General features: G+C 37.6%; 3 protein-coding genes across 3 annotated transcripts; 1 reads left to right on the forward strand and 2 right to left on the reverse strand.

The window, feature by feature from the left end:
• Positions 1-3,902: 3,902 nt before the first annotated feature.
• On the forward strand, positions 3,903-7,517 carry LOC110771316 (70 kDa peptidyl-prolyl isomerase). The gene is made up of 13 exons (XM_021975595.2): positions 3,903-4,297; positions 4,418-4,504; positions 4,933-5,193; positions 5,285-5,359; positions 5,455-5,535; positions 5,637-5,831; positions 5,925-6,011; positions 6,120-6,295; positions 6,379-6,501; positions 6,596-6,742; positions 6,833-6,960; positions 7,092-7,212; positions 7,321-7,517. The coding sequence occupies exons 1-13, from the start codon at positions 4,096-4,098 to the stop codon at positions 7,372-7,374; spliced, it is 1,737 nt and encodes a 578-aa protein (XP_021831287.2). The 5' UTR covers positions 3,903-4,095; the 3' UTR covers positions 7,375-7,517.
• Positions 7,518-10,790: 3,273 nt separating this feature from the next.
• Positions 10,791-14,849, reverse strand: LOC110771317 (RNA-binding (RRM/RBD/RNP motifs) family protein). The gene is made up of 8 exons (XM_021975596.2): positions 14,665-14,849; positions 14,482-14,579; positions 14,253-14,304; positions 13,978-14,048; positions 13,160-13,250; positions 13,005-13,080; positions 12,327-12,405; positions 10,791-12,002 (listed from the first exon to the last, which is right to left on the reverse strand). The coding sequence occupies exons 1-8, from the start codon at positions 14,813-14,815 to the stop codon at positions 11,685-11,687; spliced, it is 936 nt and encodes a 311-aa protein (XP_021831288.1). The 5' UTR covers positions 14,816-14,849; the 3' UTR covers positions 10,791-11,684.
• Positions 14,850-15,709: 860 nt separating this feature from the next.
• LOC110771318 (small ribosomal subunit protein eS8) lies at positions 15,710-18,602 on the reverse strand. The gene is made up of 5 exons (XM_021975597.2): positions 18,469-18,602; positions 18,312-18,384; positions 16,825-17,158; positions 16,179-16,348; positions 15,710-16,096 (listed from the first exon to the last, which is right to left on the reverse strand). The coding sequence occupies exons 1-5, from the start codon at positions 18,470-18,472 to the stop codon at positions 16,012-16,014; spliced, it is 666 nt and encodes a 221-aa protein (XP_021831289.1). The 5' UTR covers positions 18,473-18,602; the 3' UTR covers positions 15,710-16,011.
• Positions 18,603-18,993: the final 391 nt, after the last annotated feature.

The following is an 18,993-nucleotide window of genomic DNA, read 5'->3' on the forward strand; positions in this document are numbered from 1 at the left end:
CCTCCCTTGGTGAGTTTAACCACTTGGACACACTAGCTCCCAGCTACTTGACCACTCCTTCTTGGGTTAAACCACACTTGCTGTCTTGCATCTTCTTTCCTTTTGTAGATAGGTCTTTGGACTTAGGAGAGGGCTGCATTTACTTCTGCACGTTCTCACTTCAGCCACCCATCTAAACCATAGGTTAGGCCAGCCAAAAGCAAGCCATTAATGCACCCTTTAGCCACCTTATAGCCACCCTATCTAGAAAACCTTTGATAGAAGTCAACAAACATTGTTTAATGGGGTTCCAGCTTTTCCAGCACCTTGCTAGACTTCCTAGAACCCATAAAACTCCTTGGAGGCACGAGGAGATAGGTAGGGAACAAACACATGTGAAGACATCTTGAAAAACGTATGGAAAAAACAACACAGCAAGCTGGCGACTGGTCGCACGCTCCTAGCGACCGATCGCTGGATGCGGTTTTTCCAGATTTCAACTCTGTCTAAAGACGACTGGTCACCAATGCCCAGTGACCGGTCGCCTCCTCCTTCACTTGCAACCTTAATGTGAGCCAATTTTACAACAAAATCCAGGTCCTCCTCTAGATCAAACTTCACCACAAAATAGTCATTAACTAAATCAACCAATTTTCAATCCCTTTTTAGGCTCCATTTTTGTTGCAACCGAGCTTTCAGATAATTATACGTGTGCGATCGACCCAACAATTTAATGATCAAAAGCATTTTTCGAAGGTTTACACAAATGATCCATAGCCCTACCTGAGAATTGAATACAAGGCCCTTACTCACTGCAAGAAATCATCACATCTTCATCATCATTTAGGTCCTCATAAGCATCATCAAGACAACTAACATCAATACCCACATTTGAACCTAAATTCCCCGTACCCAACAGATTATCCGTAAAACTTCCTTTGCCAAACTCCAAGCCAGCACCAGGAAAAGAGTTAGCAACTTGTTTATGGTACGGCATCGAAGTGGGGCTGAAATTGGACTCCAGATCTCCCTTAGGAGCAAGATCCTCTAAGGCTCGCGCTCTCTTCTCCAAACGGTAGTTCTTTAGAAAAACACCAGGTGATCATTCCTCCATGATTAGAGAAGGAAAAACGAGCAACCGATCAATACCCAAGCAGCGCAAGGCCGGAAACCACTGTAAATGGTAGTTTCCAGCAGACGAAGACGAACGGACAGAGAAAGGAAGAAAGAAGATTGTCGCGCGTGGGGCGCATAGTAAACTAGGCGGTTGATGAAATTTTTTTTAAACCAATTGTTATTTTGTTTTGTGCCAGTGCCACTTTGAGCACAAGAGATGAATGGTTTTATGAGTTTGGGAATTATAATGGGGGATATGACCTTGAAAATAGAATGGATTTTGTTGATGCACAAAAATAGACGATCACTTTTGGGCCCAACTTAAAGATGATATCACTTTCGACTTTATGAGCTCTTTAGCAAATGGGATGATCTGCAAGACAAAGAGCAAACGGTGGGACCTTAGGCATCGATGTGGTACCAGCCGAAGACTCTCCGATGCTTAAATTAGCTTAAGGATGAAATAAATAGTGATCTGGACAAAGTAATGGCTAAGTAGCCGAATGTACCTCGAGTTGTGTATCGATGGGACTCTGGGCATTTCCTGAGAGGGTGCCACGTGTCCATGTGAGAGATCACTGGTGAGGCGTCTTCTTTTGGCGTGATCTACATGATAGGTTGCCAAAGGCTCACCTCCTGCCAATAATACTTCATAGGCCTTAGTGTTTTGTTGGGCTTTGTGGGCTCTTCTTGTGGGTTCTATGTTCCACATGTTGCGGAGTAATAGGTCGGTCAAATATGGTATAAACATATTTAAACACTAGAGATCGAAAAGTTTTGCCACTCTAATATTACACATCTCTGCAGGTATGAGCTTAGTCAAGTTGGCAAGAGCGAATTTGCTCTTCAGCACCCGAGTTCTAATCCCCCTCCCCGTAGTTTATATTATATTAAAATAGAATATTATTTATATATAAAAAAATATATTACAAATCTTTATTTGTAATATACATACATAAATTTTAACTCGTCTGTTTGAACATTATCAATATACTTTACAAGTTTGGAATGTCCTTTGACAACTTTAGCATTAAATCTCCATCAGCCAAGTTTCTCCTTTATTCCTTGAACATGTTTTTATAACTTGTTGAAAACTTTGAGATAACATAATTAATTTTAAAAAAAAATAAAGAAACGTGATGGGCTTGCTCATGTTGTTCACCGGGGTTGGAAGAAGATTTTGGTGGAAGGTGACTCTAATGGAATGTTTACTAATCCGTAATTGGATTAGGATGAATTGAATTGAGGAGGAGTTGGATTGAGGAGAATTAGATTCGGGATTTCTATTGAAGTTGTTTACTAAACCATATGAATTGAAGAGAGTTAGATTCTGAATTCCTATTGAAGTTGTTTACTAAACCATATTGAATTAGGATAGGAGTGGAACTAACTACTTTTTATTTTTATTTTTATAATAAATAAACCAAAGGATTAGGCAAGATTAGCTCCTTGATGCCCTCGTTGTTGGGTTAAAGTATATGGCAAATTTTAAAAATTTAAAATTATGTGAGGATATAATGGGTAAAAAATATGAATTCCTAATGAGTTAGTTTTCCAGGAATTAGAATACCACATCCCAGCCAAGAATTGAATTCCTCCAAAATCAGGAATTCAATTCCTAATTTTATATGGGCTCCACTTACTTTTTAATTCCTTGATGTAAAGTAAACTTATGAAAATGTGGAATTTAATTACTGATGAGAATTACAATTCCTAATTAGTAAACGCACCATAAAGTCGTAATTGATTGTGTCCTAAAAAAAACTTATATCCCATAGTTTGTCAATATGTTAGTTCAAGATGAGTGCCACGTGAGCTTTTTTGGTGATACTATTCTTTTTTGTCATGTTTTCCGAGAAGCAAACTTCATTGCCGATGCCTTCACTAATTTAGGCCATGGGTTGTCCCCTTCCTTTCTGTGGAAGAGTGGGGCTTCCTCTTTTTGTTGCTCTTCTTTTTCGACCTCTTTGAACCTGCTTGCCCGCCAGGTTTGTTTTGGTTTGTAATTCTCCTTTTCGTATTATATATATATATATATAAGAGTCCAACAGCAAATGATTATTTTAAAATTAATTTAGATGGTTTTGTTTATATTGCTGGTAATGCTGCTGTAGATTTTGTAATAAAGAATCATCATGGAAATTTAATTGTCGGTGATTCTTTTCCTATCGGATTTGCATCTCTTTTGCACGCTCCACATGCTCTTTGTCAAACACTCAAGTGGACTCTTCAATTTCAATTCTCAGGAGTGGAAGTTAAAAGCTAATTCTAAACTCTTGGTATAGACTTCTAATAAGAAAATACAATTACTTTGCAGTATAAAATCTATCGCAAAATATTTGACATCTATTGAAGCTTCACTATGGATATTTTGTTTATTTTTAGTAGCATTACCTACTTTATTGAAAGAAAAAAAAAGAAAAAAAAGAAGTGCCATTAATCACAATAGTTTGTTAACGAGATATAGTCCAGTAAAGAAGGATATTAACTTATAGACCACTAGTCTCATGTTCGAATTCTCATGGTGCCTTAATAGCGTGTATAAAAAAACTCCTCTTCTTTCTTAACTTTGAAAACTTAAATAAATAAATAAATAAAACAATAGATTCATGCGATGGCCAATTGGATTTTCATAATTTTGATTATATTAAAAATACTTAAATAATACAAAGAAGTGCATATTTTTTATTTTTTATTTTTTTTCAAAAGATAAAGATTTTTTTTTTTTCTCGAAGACTATAACTATATAACGAGAGTTCGTCAAAAATGGAGATAATTCTGGAACCATCCTGACCATCTCACGTTTCAGAACTCTCTAGACTCTCTCTCTCTCTCTCTCTCTCTCTCTCTCTATAAAATCCATTCTCAAGGTGTCTGCTTCTCCGCAATAAGAAGCCCTGCATTGTCTGCATTGCTCTATTTCACGCCACACCATCTGATTTAATTTCTCACACAGCCTTCAATTACAAACGTCCGTTGTAGTTTGGTTCAGAATTCGCCATGGAAGACGACTTCGAGTTCCCTGCTGCCACCAACAACCTCAACGACGCTGACATGGACCTTCCCGATGTGGAGGACGACGCAATTAGCCCAAGCCCCAAGGTTGGTGAAGAAAAGGAGATTGGTAAGAATGGCCTGAAGAAGAAGCTTGTTAAAGAAGGTGAAGGATGGGACACTCCGGGCTCAGGCGACGAAGTTGAAGGTATATAATAAATGCATATACATATATGTATGTGTGTGTGAGGATGGGACATGAGTGTTTGTTGTTGGTATAATGGGGTTTGAGGCTTTTGGTGTTGATGTGTTGGTGTTGATTTTGCAGTTCATTACACTGGGACTTTGGTTGATGGAACCAAATTCGATTCGAGCCGTGATCGAGGGACACCTTTCAAGTTCAATCTCGGACAAGGTGATTCGTTTACACCTTCTCATTGTTTTCAATTATTTGATGTTACAAACTGTCAATGTTGTTAAGTTTGTAGATTGAATACTTGAAATCTGTACGTCTGAAACCAAATTTGTGCTTAAAAGAATGAAAAGAACCTTCAGTTCAAAAACTAGAAACTACCACAACCAGCAAAATTATGGAGTTTTTATCAAAACCCGCAACAACTTACCTTTATTTTCTTTTTCAAAGTATGGAACTTTTTAAGAATAGACAATTCTTTGTCATTATATAAATGTTCTGTATAACTGCTATTTTTTATTGATAAAGAAAAAAGACATAGCAGTTGCTATTTTTGAAATATAGTTTTCCGTGTAGTTAGAGCGTTTTCATGGGTCATGATTGAGTGTGTTTGGTTTCTTTGAGTTATATGAATGTTTGTATAATTGCAGGACAAGTGATCAAGGGATGGGATGAAGGAATTAAAACCATGAAGAAGGGTGAAAATGCCATCTTCACCATACCACCTGAGTTGGCTTATGGCGAGTCTGGATCCCCTCCTACTATTCCTCCCAATGCCACACTTCAGTTTGATGTGGAGTTGCTTTCCTGGACGAGTGTCAGGGACATATTGAAGGATGGGGGAGTTATTAAGAAAATTCTCACAGAAGGAGAGAAATGGGAGAATCCAAAAGACCTAGATGAAGTGTTTGGTACTTTTCCTATGTTTTCCCATGAGTAGAAAAATTGATGAATGGAACTGAATTCATCGGGTTCTTACACAATTCTTTGTTGTCATCTCAGTTAAGTATGAAGCTCGGCTTGAAGATGGGACCCTTGTTTCAAAATCTGACGGGGTGGAGTTTACTGTCCAAGATGGTATGTTTCATTGCCTTTTTCTCATAGTAATATGTTTACTTGCCTTACATGAATTATTTTTCGAGTAATCTGAATGTGGTTTCTCTCTTGTGCAGGCTTTTTCTGTCCTGCCTTAGCAATAGCTGTGAAGACAATGAAGAAAGGCGAAAAGGTCCTTTTGAATGTAAAGCCACAATGTGAGTACTTTCGCTATATGCTTATATGTTAATGGTTCGTTTTGTTACACTATTTGACTGTTTTCACGAGACATGGAATTTAACGGCTATAATTTTTATAGATGGATTTGGTGAGGTGGGCAGACCGGCTGTAGGAGATGAAGGTGCAGTACCTCCCAATGCATCCCTTGAGATTACACTTGAGTTGGTCTCCTGGAAAACAGTTTCTGATGTTACCAAGGACAAGAAAGTCCTGAAAAAGACCTTAAAGGAGGGAGAGGGGTATGAGCGCCCAAATGATGGGTCAGTAGTTCAAGGTAATATGAGGACTACAGTAAAATTTAGGCTATAATGTTATATTCCTTAATTTTGTGAAAACTCAAAAGTTTTTTTGTTGTTGTGTCTGCCAGTTAAACTTGTCGGGAAGTTGCATGACGGCACAATCTTCACAAAGAAGGGCCATGATGATGAACCATTTGAATTCAGGATAGATGAAGGTAAACTAACAGTACTATAACTTGTTGACCACTCTTTGTACTTAGTTTGAGAAACTGGTTCGAGTTATGATTGAAGTATGGATACTTAAGAGTGGAGTTGTTGCGCAGAGCAAGTGATTGATGGACTTGATAGAGCTGTGAAGAACATGAAGAAAGGGGAAGTTGCTCTGGTGACCATTCAACCAGAATATGCTTTTGGGTCATCTGAATCTGCACAAGATTTGGCTGTTGTTCCAGCAAATTCAACTGTGTATTATGAGGTGGAGCTGCTCTCCTTTGTCAAAGTGAGTATGATATACTTCCCTAGTGACATTTGGAATTTCCTGCTTGTGAAAAAGTTGGACTCAACTTACGTTACTGGCCGCAGGAGAAAGAATCTTGGGACTTGAACACACAGGAGAAGATAGAAGCGGCTGGGAAGAAGAAGGAAGAAGGCAATGTGTTATTTAAGGCTGGTAAATACGAAAGGGCCTCAAAGAGATATGAAAAGGTATACTTAGTTTACTTGTGCTCTGGTTTAGATGATACGAACTTTTATTTTGACATGTACAACATCTCACGAAAACCTTCTATTCTGGTGTCAGGCTGTGAAGTTTATTGAATATGACTCTGCTTTCAGTGATGAGGAGAAGCAGCAATCAAAGATGCTGAAAATCACTTGCAATCTGAATGATGCGGCATGCAAGCTCAAACTTAAAGACTACAAGCAGGCCGAGAAGCTCTGTACAAAGGTATGCCTTGCTGATATCCCACATCTCATATGAAGTGCATGGCTGGTTGGTGTACTTTCTGTTCTAATGTGTGAGAGTTGTGATATGCAGGTTTTGGAACTTGACAGTCGGAATGTGAAGGCCTTGTATAGAAGGGCACAAGCATATATCCAACTTGTTGATTTGGACTTAGCAGAGCTGGATATCAAAAAGGCCCTTGAGATAGACCCAGACAACAGGTCTGTTTCGTTGTCACTTGATGCTAAATGGAGTTTTTCTCATGCTGCTTCTTATTATGATGTTCGTTTATCGGACGAGACTCCAATGTCTGTACTGCTGGTGTTAATGTGGGATCTCTCTGTGTTTTCAGGGATGTGAAACAGGAATACAAGGTTTTGAAGGAGAAAGTGAGAGAGTACAACAAGAAGGATGCGCAGTTTTACGGCGCTATATTCGCGAAAATGAACAAATTTGAGCAAGTGAAATCAGCTGTAAGTTGATTTCGTGTTGAATTAATTCGCTTCCGGAGTTGAAGTGCCACTTTCCATTACTGATGTTTTTGTGTTCGTTTGTGTGGTTTATTTTATATGGACTTGCAGAGTGGAGGAGCCAAACAGGACACGGTGCCAATGACCATTGACAGCAAGGCATAAACATAACCCTTCCCCGTCTTTTCTATCATGTAATTGAGACAAACTTGAGGTTGTGGCTTTTTGAAAATTAATAATGCAAACCTCAGATTTCTTGTACAACGAACGCATACTTTTATTTAATAACATAAGATGATCGCTTGTAAGACAGTTTGTTCAATTTTCGCGTTTGTGTTTTGGTCAATGGCAGCATGTAGATATAATGTTGATCGAATAAAGCAACGATAATTGCATTCGGACTGGTCTTGTTGAACTTAAGCATGCCTAAATTAGTTGGAAAAGCAAGCAGAAAGCTGCAAACCAATCAACCACACAGAAGTAAAGTGGGAACTACAATTAGCCATGGTTATCATTGTCATCTATTTTATCCCACGTTCCTTCAACCCGTTCAAGAAAGAAAAAACAAAGAGTGACCTTTTTGTACAAGCGATATTTGGGTTGTACAGAGGTTACTACTCTTAACTACTTGAGTTACAAGTCTCCGCAAATTGCAATCAGGTGCGAGTTTTGGTTAGGATTTGTTTAACATATACAAAAGGGTTCGATGCTATCCATCTCTTTAAAAATTAAAACATGTAGTGAGGGAATCTCACCAAATATAACGCATACAAATACAAATGAGTATATTGTTGTTTTCAATTTGTCTAAAATGAAGAGAATGTGTATAATTGTTCATACCAAATACAGAAATACATAACATGACATGCCATCATAGATTTCATATTGTTCAATGAATACTATTCCTACTTTTGTGTTTTTCAAAACAATCACTAATGAGAAGTTCCGTACAGATCTTGAACTCCCTTACTGACGTCGAATGAAGTGCACGGGTTTCCATACCCCGATCTACACATTCCCAATATAAATGTTTGTGCTTTTTGTAGCGTTTGAGCAACGGGTGAAATATATTCACACCATCAATTAAAGATGGAGGGAGATGGAGGATTTTCTGCTCCCGTTACAACTTGGATAAGGATCATCCACTCTAATATTAGCACCATAACAACGCTCAAACAGTTTTCCTCCATTGCTTTTACACACATTAATTCCTTTTGAAATGTTTCTTCTTTTGAAACTTAATTCCTTTTTACGAATCAAAATATCATATATATATATGCATGTATCGATTAGGTACAAGCAATGTTAACTCTTCAGGTTTGAATTTGTTTTTATCAAAATTGAATGGGAATGACTTTAGGATTTGTTGTAACGTAGTGTATAAAATATTATAGACAATGCATGACAAACACTAAAAGGTAATTAAATTATTTTGAATCATAAACATTTGACCTCTTGGTAATATTTTGAGTAATGATCATCTTGTTGTTGCCAATTATTTATTTGGGTTGTTGTTTGCTTCATGGGTAATTAATCTAGAAAAGTGGAATTTTTTATTTTTTATTTTTTATTGTGGAAAGAGGAAAATTACAAGCAAAAACCACGAGGGCACGCAGGCCCAAACATGTCAAAAAAGAAAGGAACATAACAATTTAGAGGCAGCCCTAACTCCCACAGCTTGGAAGGATTCAGCCCATGGCCCAAGCTTGCAACAACATCAGTTGAGAAGTTCGCCTCACGGAAGATATGACGGAAAGAGATTCACAAAAGTAACTGAAAAGCACTATATCCTTAATCAAAAGAATGATACTCCACGGGGGTATAGCTTTCTGATTAACACAGTTAATAATAAGTTTAGAATCCCCTTCGACTAGAACTTTGAGCCAATCTCTATGAACCGCATAAGCAAGACCATCTCGTAAAGCAATACATTCTGCCACAGAAATGGTGTTGTCACCAATATTCTTAGCACCAGCTAATAAAACATGACCATCAGAATCTCGAATAACAAAACCAATGGCAGCTGAGTTAATACAAACAGAACCATCAAAGTTTAATTTGACCCACCCACACGAGGGAGGTTTCCATTTAATGTGAAGCGGTGTTTTAGGCCCCTCCACACCCTTGAAATTTTGGTGCCAATAATCCATTCCAACCTGCCCAGCCACAGTAAGCAGACGAACAAGATGTGGGGTAATATCTGTTAATTATGTAGTCAATTAATGTGTTAATTATGTAGTCAATTAATGTGTTGATTATGTAGTCAATTAATGTTTGGCACCTACTATGTTTGGCACCTACAATATTTGGGGGGCTTGACTAGGTTGGTTGCCTAACTTGGTTGGTTGCCTAACTTGGGGGCTTAGGAACTTGTATATATATGTGTTGATTGTAAGTAATGTGAGACATAAGAAAGAATTCTAAAACCAGAAAATTATCTTCTCTCATTCTCACATTCTCATATTCTAGCTTATCTCTACACAAATCTCTACACTTTGTTTGGCAATATCTTTGAAAATAAGGTTATTTCTAATTTCTCTGATTTGCCAACATAACATCAAAGCTTTGGAGATAGTGTTACGGCCTCCAAAAGTAGTAGTAGATGGGAGTGTACCCAACCATGTGAGAAGATCAAATTTTGAAGAGGTAGTCACGGGGCCAGGTTGAGGCAGCTCCAAACACTTTGAGCAAAGGGACAGGTAGAGAAAAGATGATTAATGGAAAAGTGGAAAGTTTGTTGGGTTAAAATAAAGGTAAAATAGGAAAAATCTTATTAAATAATTATTTCTCTCTCATAATAATGTCATCAAAAAAATAAAAAATAAAGAATTAACTATAGTTAAACCCATGAACATATGTCAACTTTTAGAAATGATGGTGAGGGCACACCTTCGATTAAAGTAGCAAAAATACTCCCGACCCATTAGGATCGAATCCCTATGAAGATCCTTACCCGTGGGAAAAATTATCATCCCTACACATGGGCTTTCTCATTGACCTATAACCAACAAAAGTATAAACCTAATTGAGCTAGCCCAAAACTAAAATAGTTCATTTATCATATGTTGATTACAAAAGATTTCCTTGAGTTAAACCCACTATAAAGCAAAATGTCTTTTTTGTTATATTTTCGAATAACCCTAAAATTGCTCGCATTAAGAAATATTTTTCAAAACATAAAAATCACATTTTAAAGGGATATATACGTAAAATAATAGTTTATTTTAATATATAAAAAAATTAAGAAAGAAAATGAGCTTTCATATTTAACAATAGTTAAAAAGAAAACCTTATTGGCATGTGCTGACGTCACGCGCATGTTGAGAGACTAATAGAATACAAGCACATGAATGTAATATATCTAATGCAGGAGACTAGCTAATACAAGTCGTTGATCCAATATCTAATGCATATGCAAGGCTACAACGTTATTTTTTTTCTCTTAGCTATTACAAACATGGCTTTATTTCACTTGTGTTAATAATTTTTAGGTATTTGAATTCTAAGATGAAGTGAACATATGAAGCTACCCGTCACACCCTAGTACACAATTTATTTAACCTTGGTGTGGAAAAATGAAGTGTACACAAAACTGACACTTTTCTCCATCTAACAAAACACTTTCAAGTTAAAGCAAAACTATTGAGAAGTGTTTTGCTTTTCTACAGCCATAATAAGTCACTTTCAAACAAACCCTAAATTACTCTAATTTACAGGGAGGGATTCGAACTTGAGTGCAAAGGGGCGAGCTCATTGCCCTCGCCATCGGCACACTTCTACAACACCACCAAAAGATCCAAAAAAGCCTATCAACATAACGGTTGGCAAACCGTCAGTCCACAAATATCATACTATCAGGCGAAATATATTAGCTTCACTATAAATATAATACACAGATAATAGAGGTAAGATTTGCTGACTTCTTTCCTGTAAACTTAGGATGGCTTTGGTTTCACCAAAGTTGCATAAAGACGAGAAACTTTCATGCTCTTCATACCCTTGGGAACATTGAATAAGAGAACTTTATTGAGCTGGAAGCATAACTCAAATGATGTTTCCTGACTTTGCGAAGTAAAACAAGTTCAAAATATTCGTATGGTCAATTCCACAGCAGCCATCAGAACCACCAACAAAGCCGCAATCCTGCTCTAACCTAAATCCTGTAGCCTTGGTGCTAGCTTTCACATATGAGTAAGCAGGATGAGAAATGGGTTGGTTAACTTTGCAGGAATGTAAACTATTTTGGCCTGTTATGGTTAACAGTTAAGACATTTAACTCATGCCGATGTTTTGACTTGAATCCGGATCACCACTAGCACCTGGCCAAATTGTGCTTGATCACTAGTTCTTTAGTGTTCCAGCAGGGTCTTAAGCAAGCACCTTGCTGTTTGCATACTGATATTTATCACTAGTAGTGACTCCTCTCCTTAGTGGGTCTTTCTATAACTCCTTGGTGCCTTTCCCAATTGCAAATCTTAATAGTGATCATGGCTAGTGGATCTCTCACGGCGATGGGACTTGTGCCGCTTGTGAGAACGATCATCCCTATCCCTTGAGGTCCTCTTGTGAGAGCGCTCTGCTCTGTCAATGGAGTTCCTGTTGCGATGGTGTTCTGTCTCAACAGAGCTCCTTTTGAATGAATGGTCCTCTGAGTCCATGGATCTTTTGTGAGACCTTTCTTCCTTCTCCACAGGACTGCTTTTGCGCATGTTCACTCCCCTCTCCATGGACCTTTTATGAATACCTTCCTCCCTATCCACAGAGCTCCTTTTCCTTCTGGGTGGGGATGGGACCTACAAACATAAATAAGAAACAAAGACTGTGATAGAAGTTTCGAAGTAGAGGTCTGGTAATGCTCCAAAACTAAATTATCTAGATTGCTTTGATATATGCTGCAGAAATTGGGAAGAAGAATATACATTCATGAGGAACCATACATGTACTCCACTAGTGTAGAAACTATAAATATATGTATGTATATATATTATTTCAAAAGTTAATTAATTTGTATCTACATATCAAATGTTTAGTTGAGCTGAGATTGTAGCAAATGCAGGTTAGTATGCACCTAATTTATGACGAACCATGCATGGCTAACAGGGCCAACAGAAAAATACCTGATAGCGTGACATGTATCTTCCTTCTGGAGGAGGTGGGATCCCAAGTCTCTCTAAATCATCATATGGGATTGGACGCCTGGTTACCCAGAAAAATAAAAGGTTTACAGTCATTAACACCACAAACAAAAGCACAATGCAACTTTCCATAACAAAACTATGAAAGATTAAAAATTTACATGTATGGCCTCAGAACCCTAGATTATCTCTGCCTATGCTGAACTTCTAGCCCCTGGTTACACTTTAACCAACCTTGCTTGCTAAGGGAGTTAATAATTAATGCTCCAGTTGCTTTCCACAGATATAGGGTAGAATGCAAACTGAGAATCTTTTCACTTAGTTCTTCCTCTTCCCAAGAACTAGTAGTCCTTCCCATCATGTTTCTTGCCCACTAAATATTTAAATAGGATTTTTAAGGCACTATGCCTACACTTCAAACAAAGAATAAATCAAACAAAAGGAGTAAGCTCCTAAAACCATTTTAGTACAACAGTAAGTCTGAAACACTTCTGTCCTCCTCTTCTAACCTTTTTTCTTATATTTTTTGGGTCAACCTCTTCTAACTTAAGGAGCATGAAAACTCTATATCTGGCAAAATGAGATAGAGCAATGAGTGTAGCAACTAATTCACTACAAGTTTATAGCATATGTTACATCTAATAAGGAAGTAATGCATACAGGGGAGCTCGAAATGGTCTTTCACGTCCTCCGAAACGAAGTTGTCCAGATTCCTTCTTACCACCCAGACCCCCTCCTGGTGAAAACAACAAAAATAACATGAATTTGATCTATGTAGGGTAAACTTGTAAGAAGAATGAGAATATTTAACTGACCTAATCTTCTTGGAATCCAACCTGGCATCAACTGCTGTCTGTTGTAATCAACTATAACTTCAGAATCATCAATAAAGGAATGGTGAGCTTCCTGCAAAAAAGCAACTAACTTAGACTCACCATAGACATGTTATGATATATGCTGATCATACTTTCATAAACAATAACATCCCCACAATAAACATATGTAGTTACTCATAAGACTTGAATCTAATTTTCCCTATTAGTTTGCCTATCAAGACCTGTTTTCTGTTAAACCTTCCCGAAGTTTCACTTCACACTTAAGTATAAAGACCATTTTAGAAAGTGATATCTAATTCGTTCAAAGAAGCAAGGCACCACCAATACTGTTGCATTAGGTAAACACATGTTACCTAATAGCTGTGTTTAGAAATCGAGCAGCTATGAGTGAGATGTGATGACAAGGCATGTGGATATGACTTCAAAAATATTTTATTAGCTAACCAAGCTAACAAGTTGGTAAAATTAATGTTCAATAGCAACTTTCACATTGTCCCCTATTTTTATTTTCATCAAACTTCTGAATTGCCTCACCTTCCACCATATATACATTACACATTACTCTTACCATTATGAACAATACAAATTTGATCATCCAACCACAGAAAAGTGATATGCACATTTCTTTCCTCACAACACTAGCAAGCACAGGCAAATTAATTTAAATTTGTGAGTGAAGGACATGTAAATGAGAACAAATTCATGATCATTAATACAGTGCCAAAGTAGAATTCCCCAAAACATATATGAACAAATTCCATATCATATTAAGAGTGCCTAACAAGTTGCAGCAGCACCTTATATGCACGCTGCATCTCCCTTTCGGTTTCATATTCAACAAACGCATAGCCGCGTGAGGCACCAGTTACTGCAAGAAAAGTAACAAGAAACTTATAAAGGTGAACCCTCATAGTATTACACTGTCAAAAAGAACAAGTTTTTTGCAAACCATATGCATACTAATAAACATTTGAAGTTTTTTTTTTTATACAAGTAGAATAATTTATGTAAGATTAGAAATTAAGTTAAGCCTTTTAAATTTTTCAAAGCAAAATTAAGAAGCTAAGCTTACCAATGTGCCTGACCAAGCGCAAGTCCTTCACTCGACCATACTTGCTCAAAGCCTGAAAACCCAAATAGAAAATTCATTTTCAGACTAAAGAATTTGCACAGCATTGGGTTTCTAACTCTATAGACGACAATTGAAGAACTTTCTTTCTCTTTGTATGCTTAATTGTCTGGGAAACCAAACACAGAGAGAGAGAGAGAGAGAGAGAGAGAGAGAGAGAGATGGAAATGACCTTGCGAAGAGATTGCTCGGTGGTGAGGTGAGAGAGGTGACCGACGAAGAGGGTGCAATAAGGGTCGCCGATGAGCTTGGGATCGCCCAAGGGGTCATCTGCAAAAGGGGAAAAGAGTTATGGGGAGGAAAGTAGAAACAAGAAGAAGTAGAGGGGGGAAGGAAAGAGAGTAAGTCTACATACAGAGGCCAGCGGAGGAGCAAAGGAAGGCTCTGTAGACAGCGTTGTCGTGAGGGAGAATGTCGGTGCCGTCTATGCTTCCCGCTTGAACCGGATGATACCCCTCCGCGTAGAACACTGAGTTTACATTTACGTTTCGCCCACTCATTTGCATTTGCTCTCTCTCTCTCTCTCTCTCTCTCTCTCATTGTATTTGTGTAGAAGCAATCGAAAAAGACAACAAAAAGTTCACAGCTGGGTTTCCTGAAAATATTGTTTGGGCCCATTTTGTACCAGCCCACAATTTTAGTTGTGGAATTCTATAGACACCCCGATCTTACTCAAACCGCCCTTACTCTCTCTAAACTAGAGAGTTTTTCCCCTCTTGCTGAAGCTACAAAAAATCTCAACACTGGGATGGGGTTAGGCGTTTTTCTTCTTCAATTTTATTTGTCATTTTATTTTATTTTTAATGGGAGGTAAAATGGGCATTTCGAGTAACGAATTGCGGAGTTTGTTTTAGGAGATAGGGAGTGAAAATAGAATTCTCTTTTACATGAGTTTTCTGCAACCCTCTAACCTTAAAATCCCCTAGTTTTTTCGTGCCCTGCATCATACTTCATGCACATATGCCGCAACTTCTCATACATCAAACTTAATCCATTAGGCAAGGAAATTACAGACCGAAATAAACTAAGGCAAGTTCTTCGGGCAACTTGGATAAGTGTGTGAAGGTGCATAGTAAATTAAAGAAGAAACATGCATCAAGATGAAGACAAGCTTGGACTGTTTGAAGACTGAAAGCTCATGAAGGTCAGCAAGTCCATGAAAATGAATTGGTGTGGAACGATATTTCGAAACCTACAGAGAAAATTTTGCAATCTGTTTGAGGTTCCAATCTGTTGCTACAAGTTAAATTTTTGCAGACTGCACTCTAGCATCTCAAATCCAGTTATCTGAATCCCAGCAAATCAAACACTATTGTTGATCAACAAGATTTCAATGCTTCAAAATCCCAATTTTGTTCAATAAGAAAGACTTCAAAACGCCAATTGATTGCAACAGGATATATAGAGTTCATAAAACTCTGGATTGAAATGTATTAAAATCCACCAAACTCTACATTGACTCATCCAGTAAATTACTTTGACTAGCACCATAAAAATATCAAATAACAATAAAACGACCCAGCTCGGTCAGCAAAATTGTCAAAATCTTCTAAATCTGGAATACCAGAGATGCCTAGAAAACTTGAAAGACTTGCATTAGCACAGGCAACCAACATGTATGTCCCTAGACAAATGAAAGGGTTCAAACTAAAACAAATCTCATGCGAAGCCAAAAGGGCCAAAAGTCTGGTCAATGAAGTGTTTATGCAGCACCACCAGCACCCTTTCCCTTCTTCCTCTGGAGCTTCTTCATGTAAAACTCCAGTTCCTTACCTTCCAAGATGTACCTGATAAAATATGAAAGATACAAAATAAGATGATGCAAGAAAAAGTAAAATTGAAAATATTAACACGAGGTATTAGACTCACCCATCAGCTCTGCCACATTGGCCTGGACGGGAAGATATGCAAGCAAGCAATCTCCCACCCCCAAACTGCTCTTCAATATGGGGGTCCAGGGTGCGACCTTGCTGACGCTTCTCAAGCTTTCTCGCAACATGGTTACTCTTCTTTGCTTCCTCTGTAGTTGCTTCTCCCTCCTGCTTATACATATATGAGATGAAACTTGTTAGTAATTAGTCTACAACTTGCATTCCTAGAAGCAAAAACACATAAGATACAAACTATGCTTTGGCGAAAACCATGGACAGGCACATATGAGTTTGGTGAGAAACTAGGGTAGAGCAAAAATCTATATGCATTCAATTTTACCACCAACAAATTGAAAGGTAAGATTTGACAGCATTAACACTTCTCACTGCTCCCACAACACAATTCAAGAACCATGTGCAGGTATTAGTCAAAATGCAACATGAAAGAAATGAGTGGCCCTTATTTTTCAAACCAAGTTGTTCTAAAATGACAATGATGATAATTAGGAAAGGGCAAGGGCTCAAGTTTATCCTGACCAATAACCCAAAATTTACAAGAGGTAAACTGAATTCGAGACACCGAAATCCTTAATAAAATATACAAAGAAAAATATGGCAAATAAAGGTATTCACAAAACAATTACCTCTGGGGTATCCTTCTTAGCAGCAGCAGTCTTCTTCTTTCTGCCAATTTCAACTCCGTAATGTTGAAGGTACCACTGCTTAAATGGAGCTGCATCCACCTGGAGAATGGCACTTTTCACCAGAGTTTGCGTTCTAACAAGTTCATTGTTTGAGGCATTGTATACAACATCCAGGAGACGGGTTTTACGGGTAACAGCTTCACTACCCCATGAGAAGTTACCAGTATCCAACCTGAGAGCTCTCCACTTCACATTGCCTCCCCGCACACGGATTCTCCTAACAGTCTTGTTGCTTGAAAGCTTAGTATTTGCAGGCTGACGGCCGAGCTCATACCTGGATAAGTCAACAAGATTGAAAACAATGAGAGAAAAAAATAATCCACAATTGGTGCACCATGCAAATTTCAACTTGAACCCTCAAACATTCAGGCAAAATCAACAATCTTAGTTCTTAGAAATCCATGAAGCATAAATGATTGATGTTAATTAGGGTTTGTACATGTCTCTAGATGATTAAATATTTGAGTACAGAACCAAATGGCAATTACTCCGGATTTCCCATTCTAGGCAATGTCACGTAGCTTGAGTTCTCTCAGAATAGATAACGTGAGTATCCCTCCCAAAGAGATTCAAAATCCAAACTGATTATTTAAGTTATTTTAGGCAACTACTCAAACATTAGAGAGACCCTTATAAGGTTGATGGACATACAACTGAACTGTCAACCCAAGGACAGAAACCGAGTTTATAATCTCAGGGTCATATCACATTGGTTTTACTGATATCACTACCTGAAATGGTGGCCCAAGAATACCAATGGGAAAGCACTTTAAGGGGACTAACAAACTCCCAAATTCATTAACGGCAATGAAACAAACCATAACGAAATGAAGATTGTTTTATCTACAATAGTTGTAAACCTAGATAAGGTAAACTGGATGGAGCCAACTACAAAGATCAAACCTAACAAAAAACAAAGGTCAAAATGGATGAATAAAAACTAAAATCAATAATACGCATATCATTGCATAGAACACAGAATAACAAACAAAAAAGAACACCAGTTTAGGAAGGCTTAGTTTTGGGCCAGAGTAAAAGTACTAACAATGGCTGAAAACATTCGTTTCATTCACTAGCTTATCTCTAACCACATCAAAACAAACGAACAGCATAATATAGATACAAAATACATTCAATAAGACAAATACTAGTCGAGATTTCAGTAAAGAAATCAGTAATTAGTGTAGCAATCACCAATAAACCAGAGATCAAGACCGATATAAAAAACGAAGACCAAATCGAAAACCAAATAATAATTTCCCGTTACTAACAGATCTGTAGCCTAATCGAAACAGGAATTGAAACGGGACAAAAACACCACAAACTATTAATAATATCAAGCAAAGTATAATACAAAATGAAAAAAAAAATATAAAAAACCAAAGAGATTAGGAAGAGAAATGGGATTGAAAGTGAAGAGCATTTACTTTCTCTTCTTCCTCCATGCCTTCTTCTTGCCTCCAGTGGCACGTCTCTTGTGCATCGAGTCACGTGAGATACCTACAAATTATCACAGACAAAAACCATCAGCCATTGCACCAAAAACACACACAGAGACCGAGAGTGAGAGGGTCTGAGAGGTACCCATGGTTCCCGACTGGAGAGAGCTTCTGTGAGTTGAGACCGCGAACGAGCTCTCTCCGCTGCGCTTCGGCTAAAGTAAACTCTCCAGCCCTCCTTCGTTTAAAAGAGGCTGGCTGTCAAAACCCTAGGGCAATAATATATGAGCATCAAGGACATTTTCGTCCTTTTCGAGTGGCTAATTTTCTTTTCTTTTTTCTTTTTTCTTTTTTTTTTTCCTTTTTTTCTTTTTCTTTTTTCTTTTTGAAGCGTTTTTTAATGAGGTTTGTTTTTCTATGAATTACTAATTAGTCTTTTTATTTCAATTAGGAAATATTCCTTTTGTTTATCAATACTTTTGTTGGATTTTTGTTTATCAGTTGGAATTCAAAAATAACCTATTAGGTAACCCCTAAATGAAAGAGCATTTGTTTTTTTTTCATATATATATATATACAAATGATATTGGTATATATATACAAATGATATTGGGTCCGGTCGGTTTTCTACAACTACAAGTCAAGGTTCGATACACGAGATTACTAATCT

The sequence above is a fragment of the Prunus avium genome, chromosome 1, assembly GCF_965620075.1.
Source record: "Prunus avium chromosome 1, drPruAviu1.hap1.1, whole genome shotgun sequence".
Classification (NCBI taxonomy): Eukaryota; Viridiplantae; Streptophyta; class Magnoliopsida; order Rosales; family Rosaceae; genus Prunus; species Prunus avium.

Coding starts and splice junctions, on each gene's coding strand:
- LOC110771316 (XM_021975595.2), top strand. CDS start 4,096: ATGGAAGACGACTTCGAGTTCCCTGCTGCCACCAACAACCTCAACGAC. Junction 5,832..5,924: donor TGATGGGTCAGTAGTTCAAG/GTAATATGAGGA, acceptor TGTGTCTGCCAG/TTAAACTTGTCGGGAAGTTG. Junction 6,961..7,091: donor GAGATAGACCCAGACAACAG/GTCTGTTTCGTT, acceptor CTGTGTTTTCAG/GGATGTGAAACAGGAATACA.
- LOC110771318 (XM_021975597.2), bottom strand. Junction 17,159..18,311: donor GCATGGAGGAAGAAGAGAAA/GTAAATGCTCTT, acceptor TGACTTATCCAG/GTATGAGCTCGGCCGTCAGC. Junction 16,097..16,178: donor CAATGTGGCAGAGCTGATGG/GTGAGTCTAATA, acceptor ATATTTTATCAG/GTACATCTTGGAAGGTAAGG.
- LOC110771317 (XM_021975596.2), bottom strand. CDS start 14,815: ATGCAAATGAGTGGGCGAAACGTAAATGTAAACTCAGTGTTCTACGCG. Junction 14,305..14,481: donor CCGAGCAATCTCTTCGCAAG/GTCATTTCCATC, acceptor TTGGGTTTTCAG/GCTTTGAGCAAGTATGGTCG. Junction 12,406..13,004: donor AGACCATTTCGAGCTCCCCT/GTATGCATTACT, acceptor CTGGGTAACCAG/GCGTCCAATCCCATATGATG.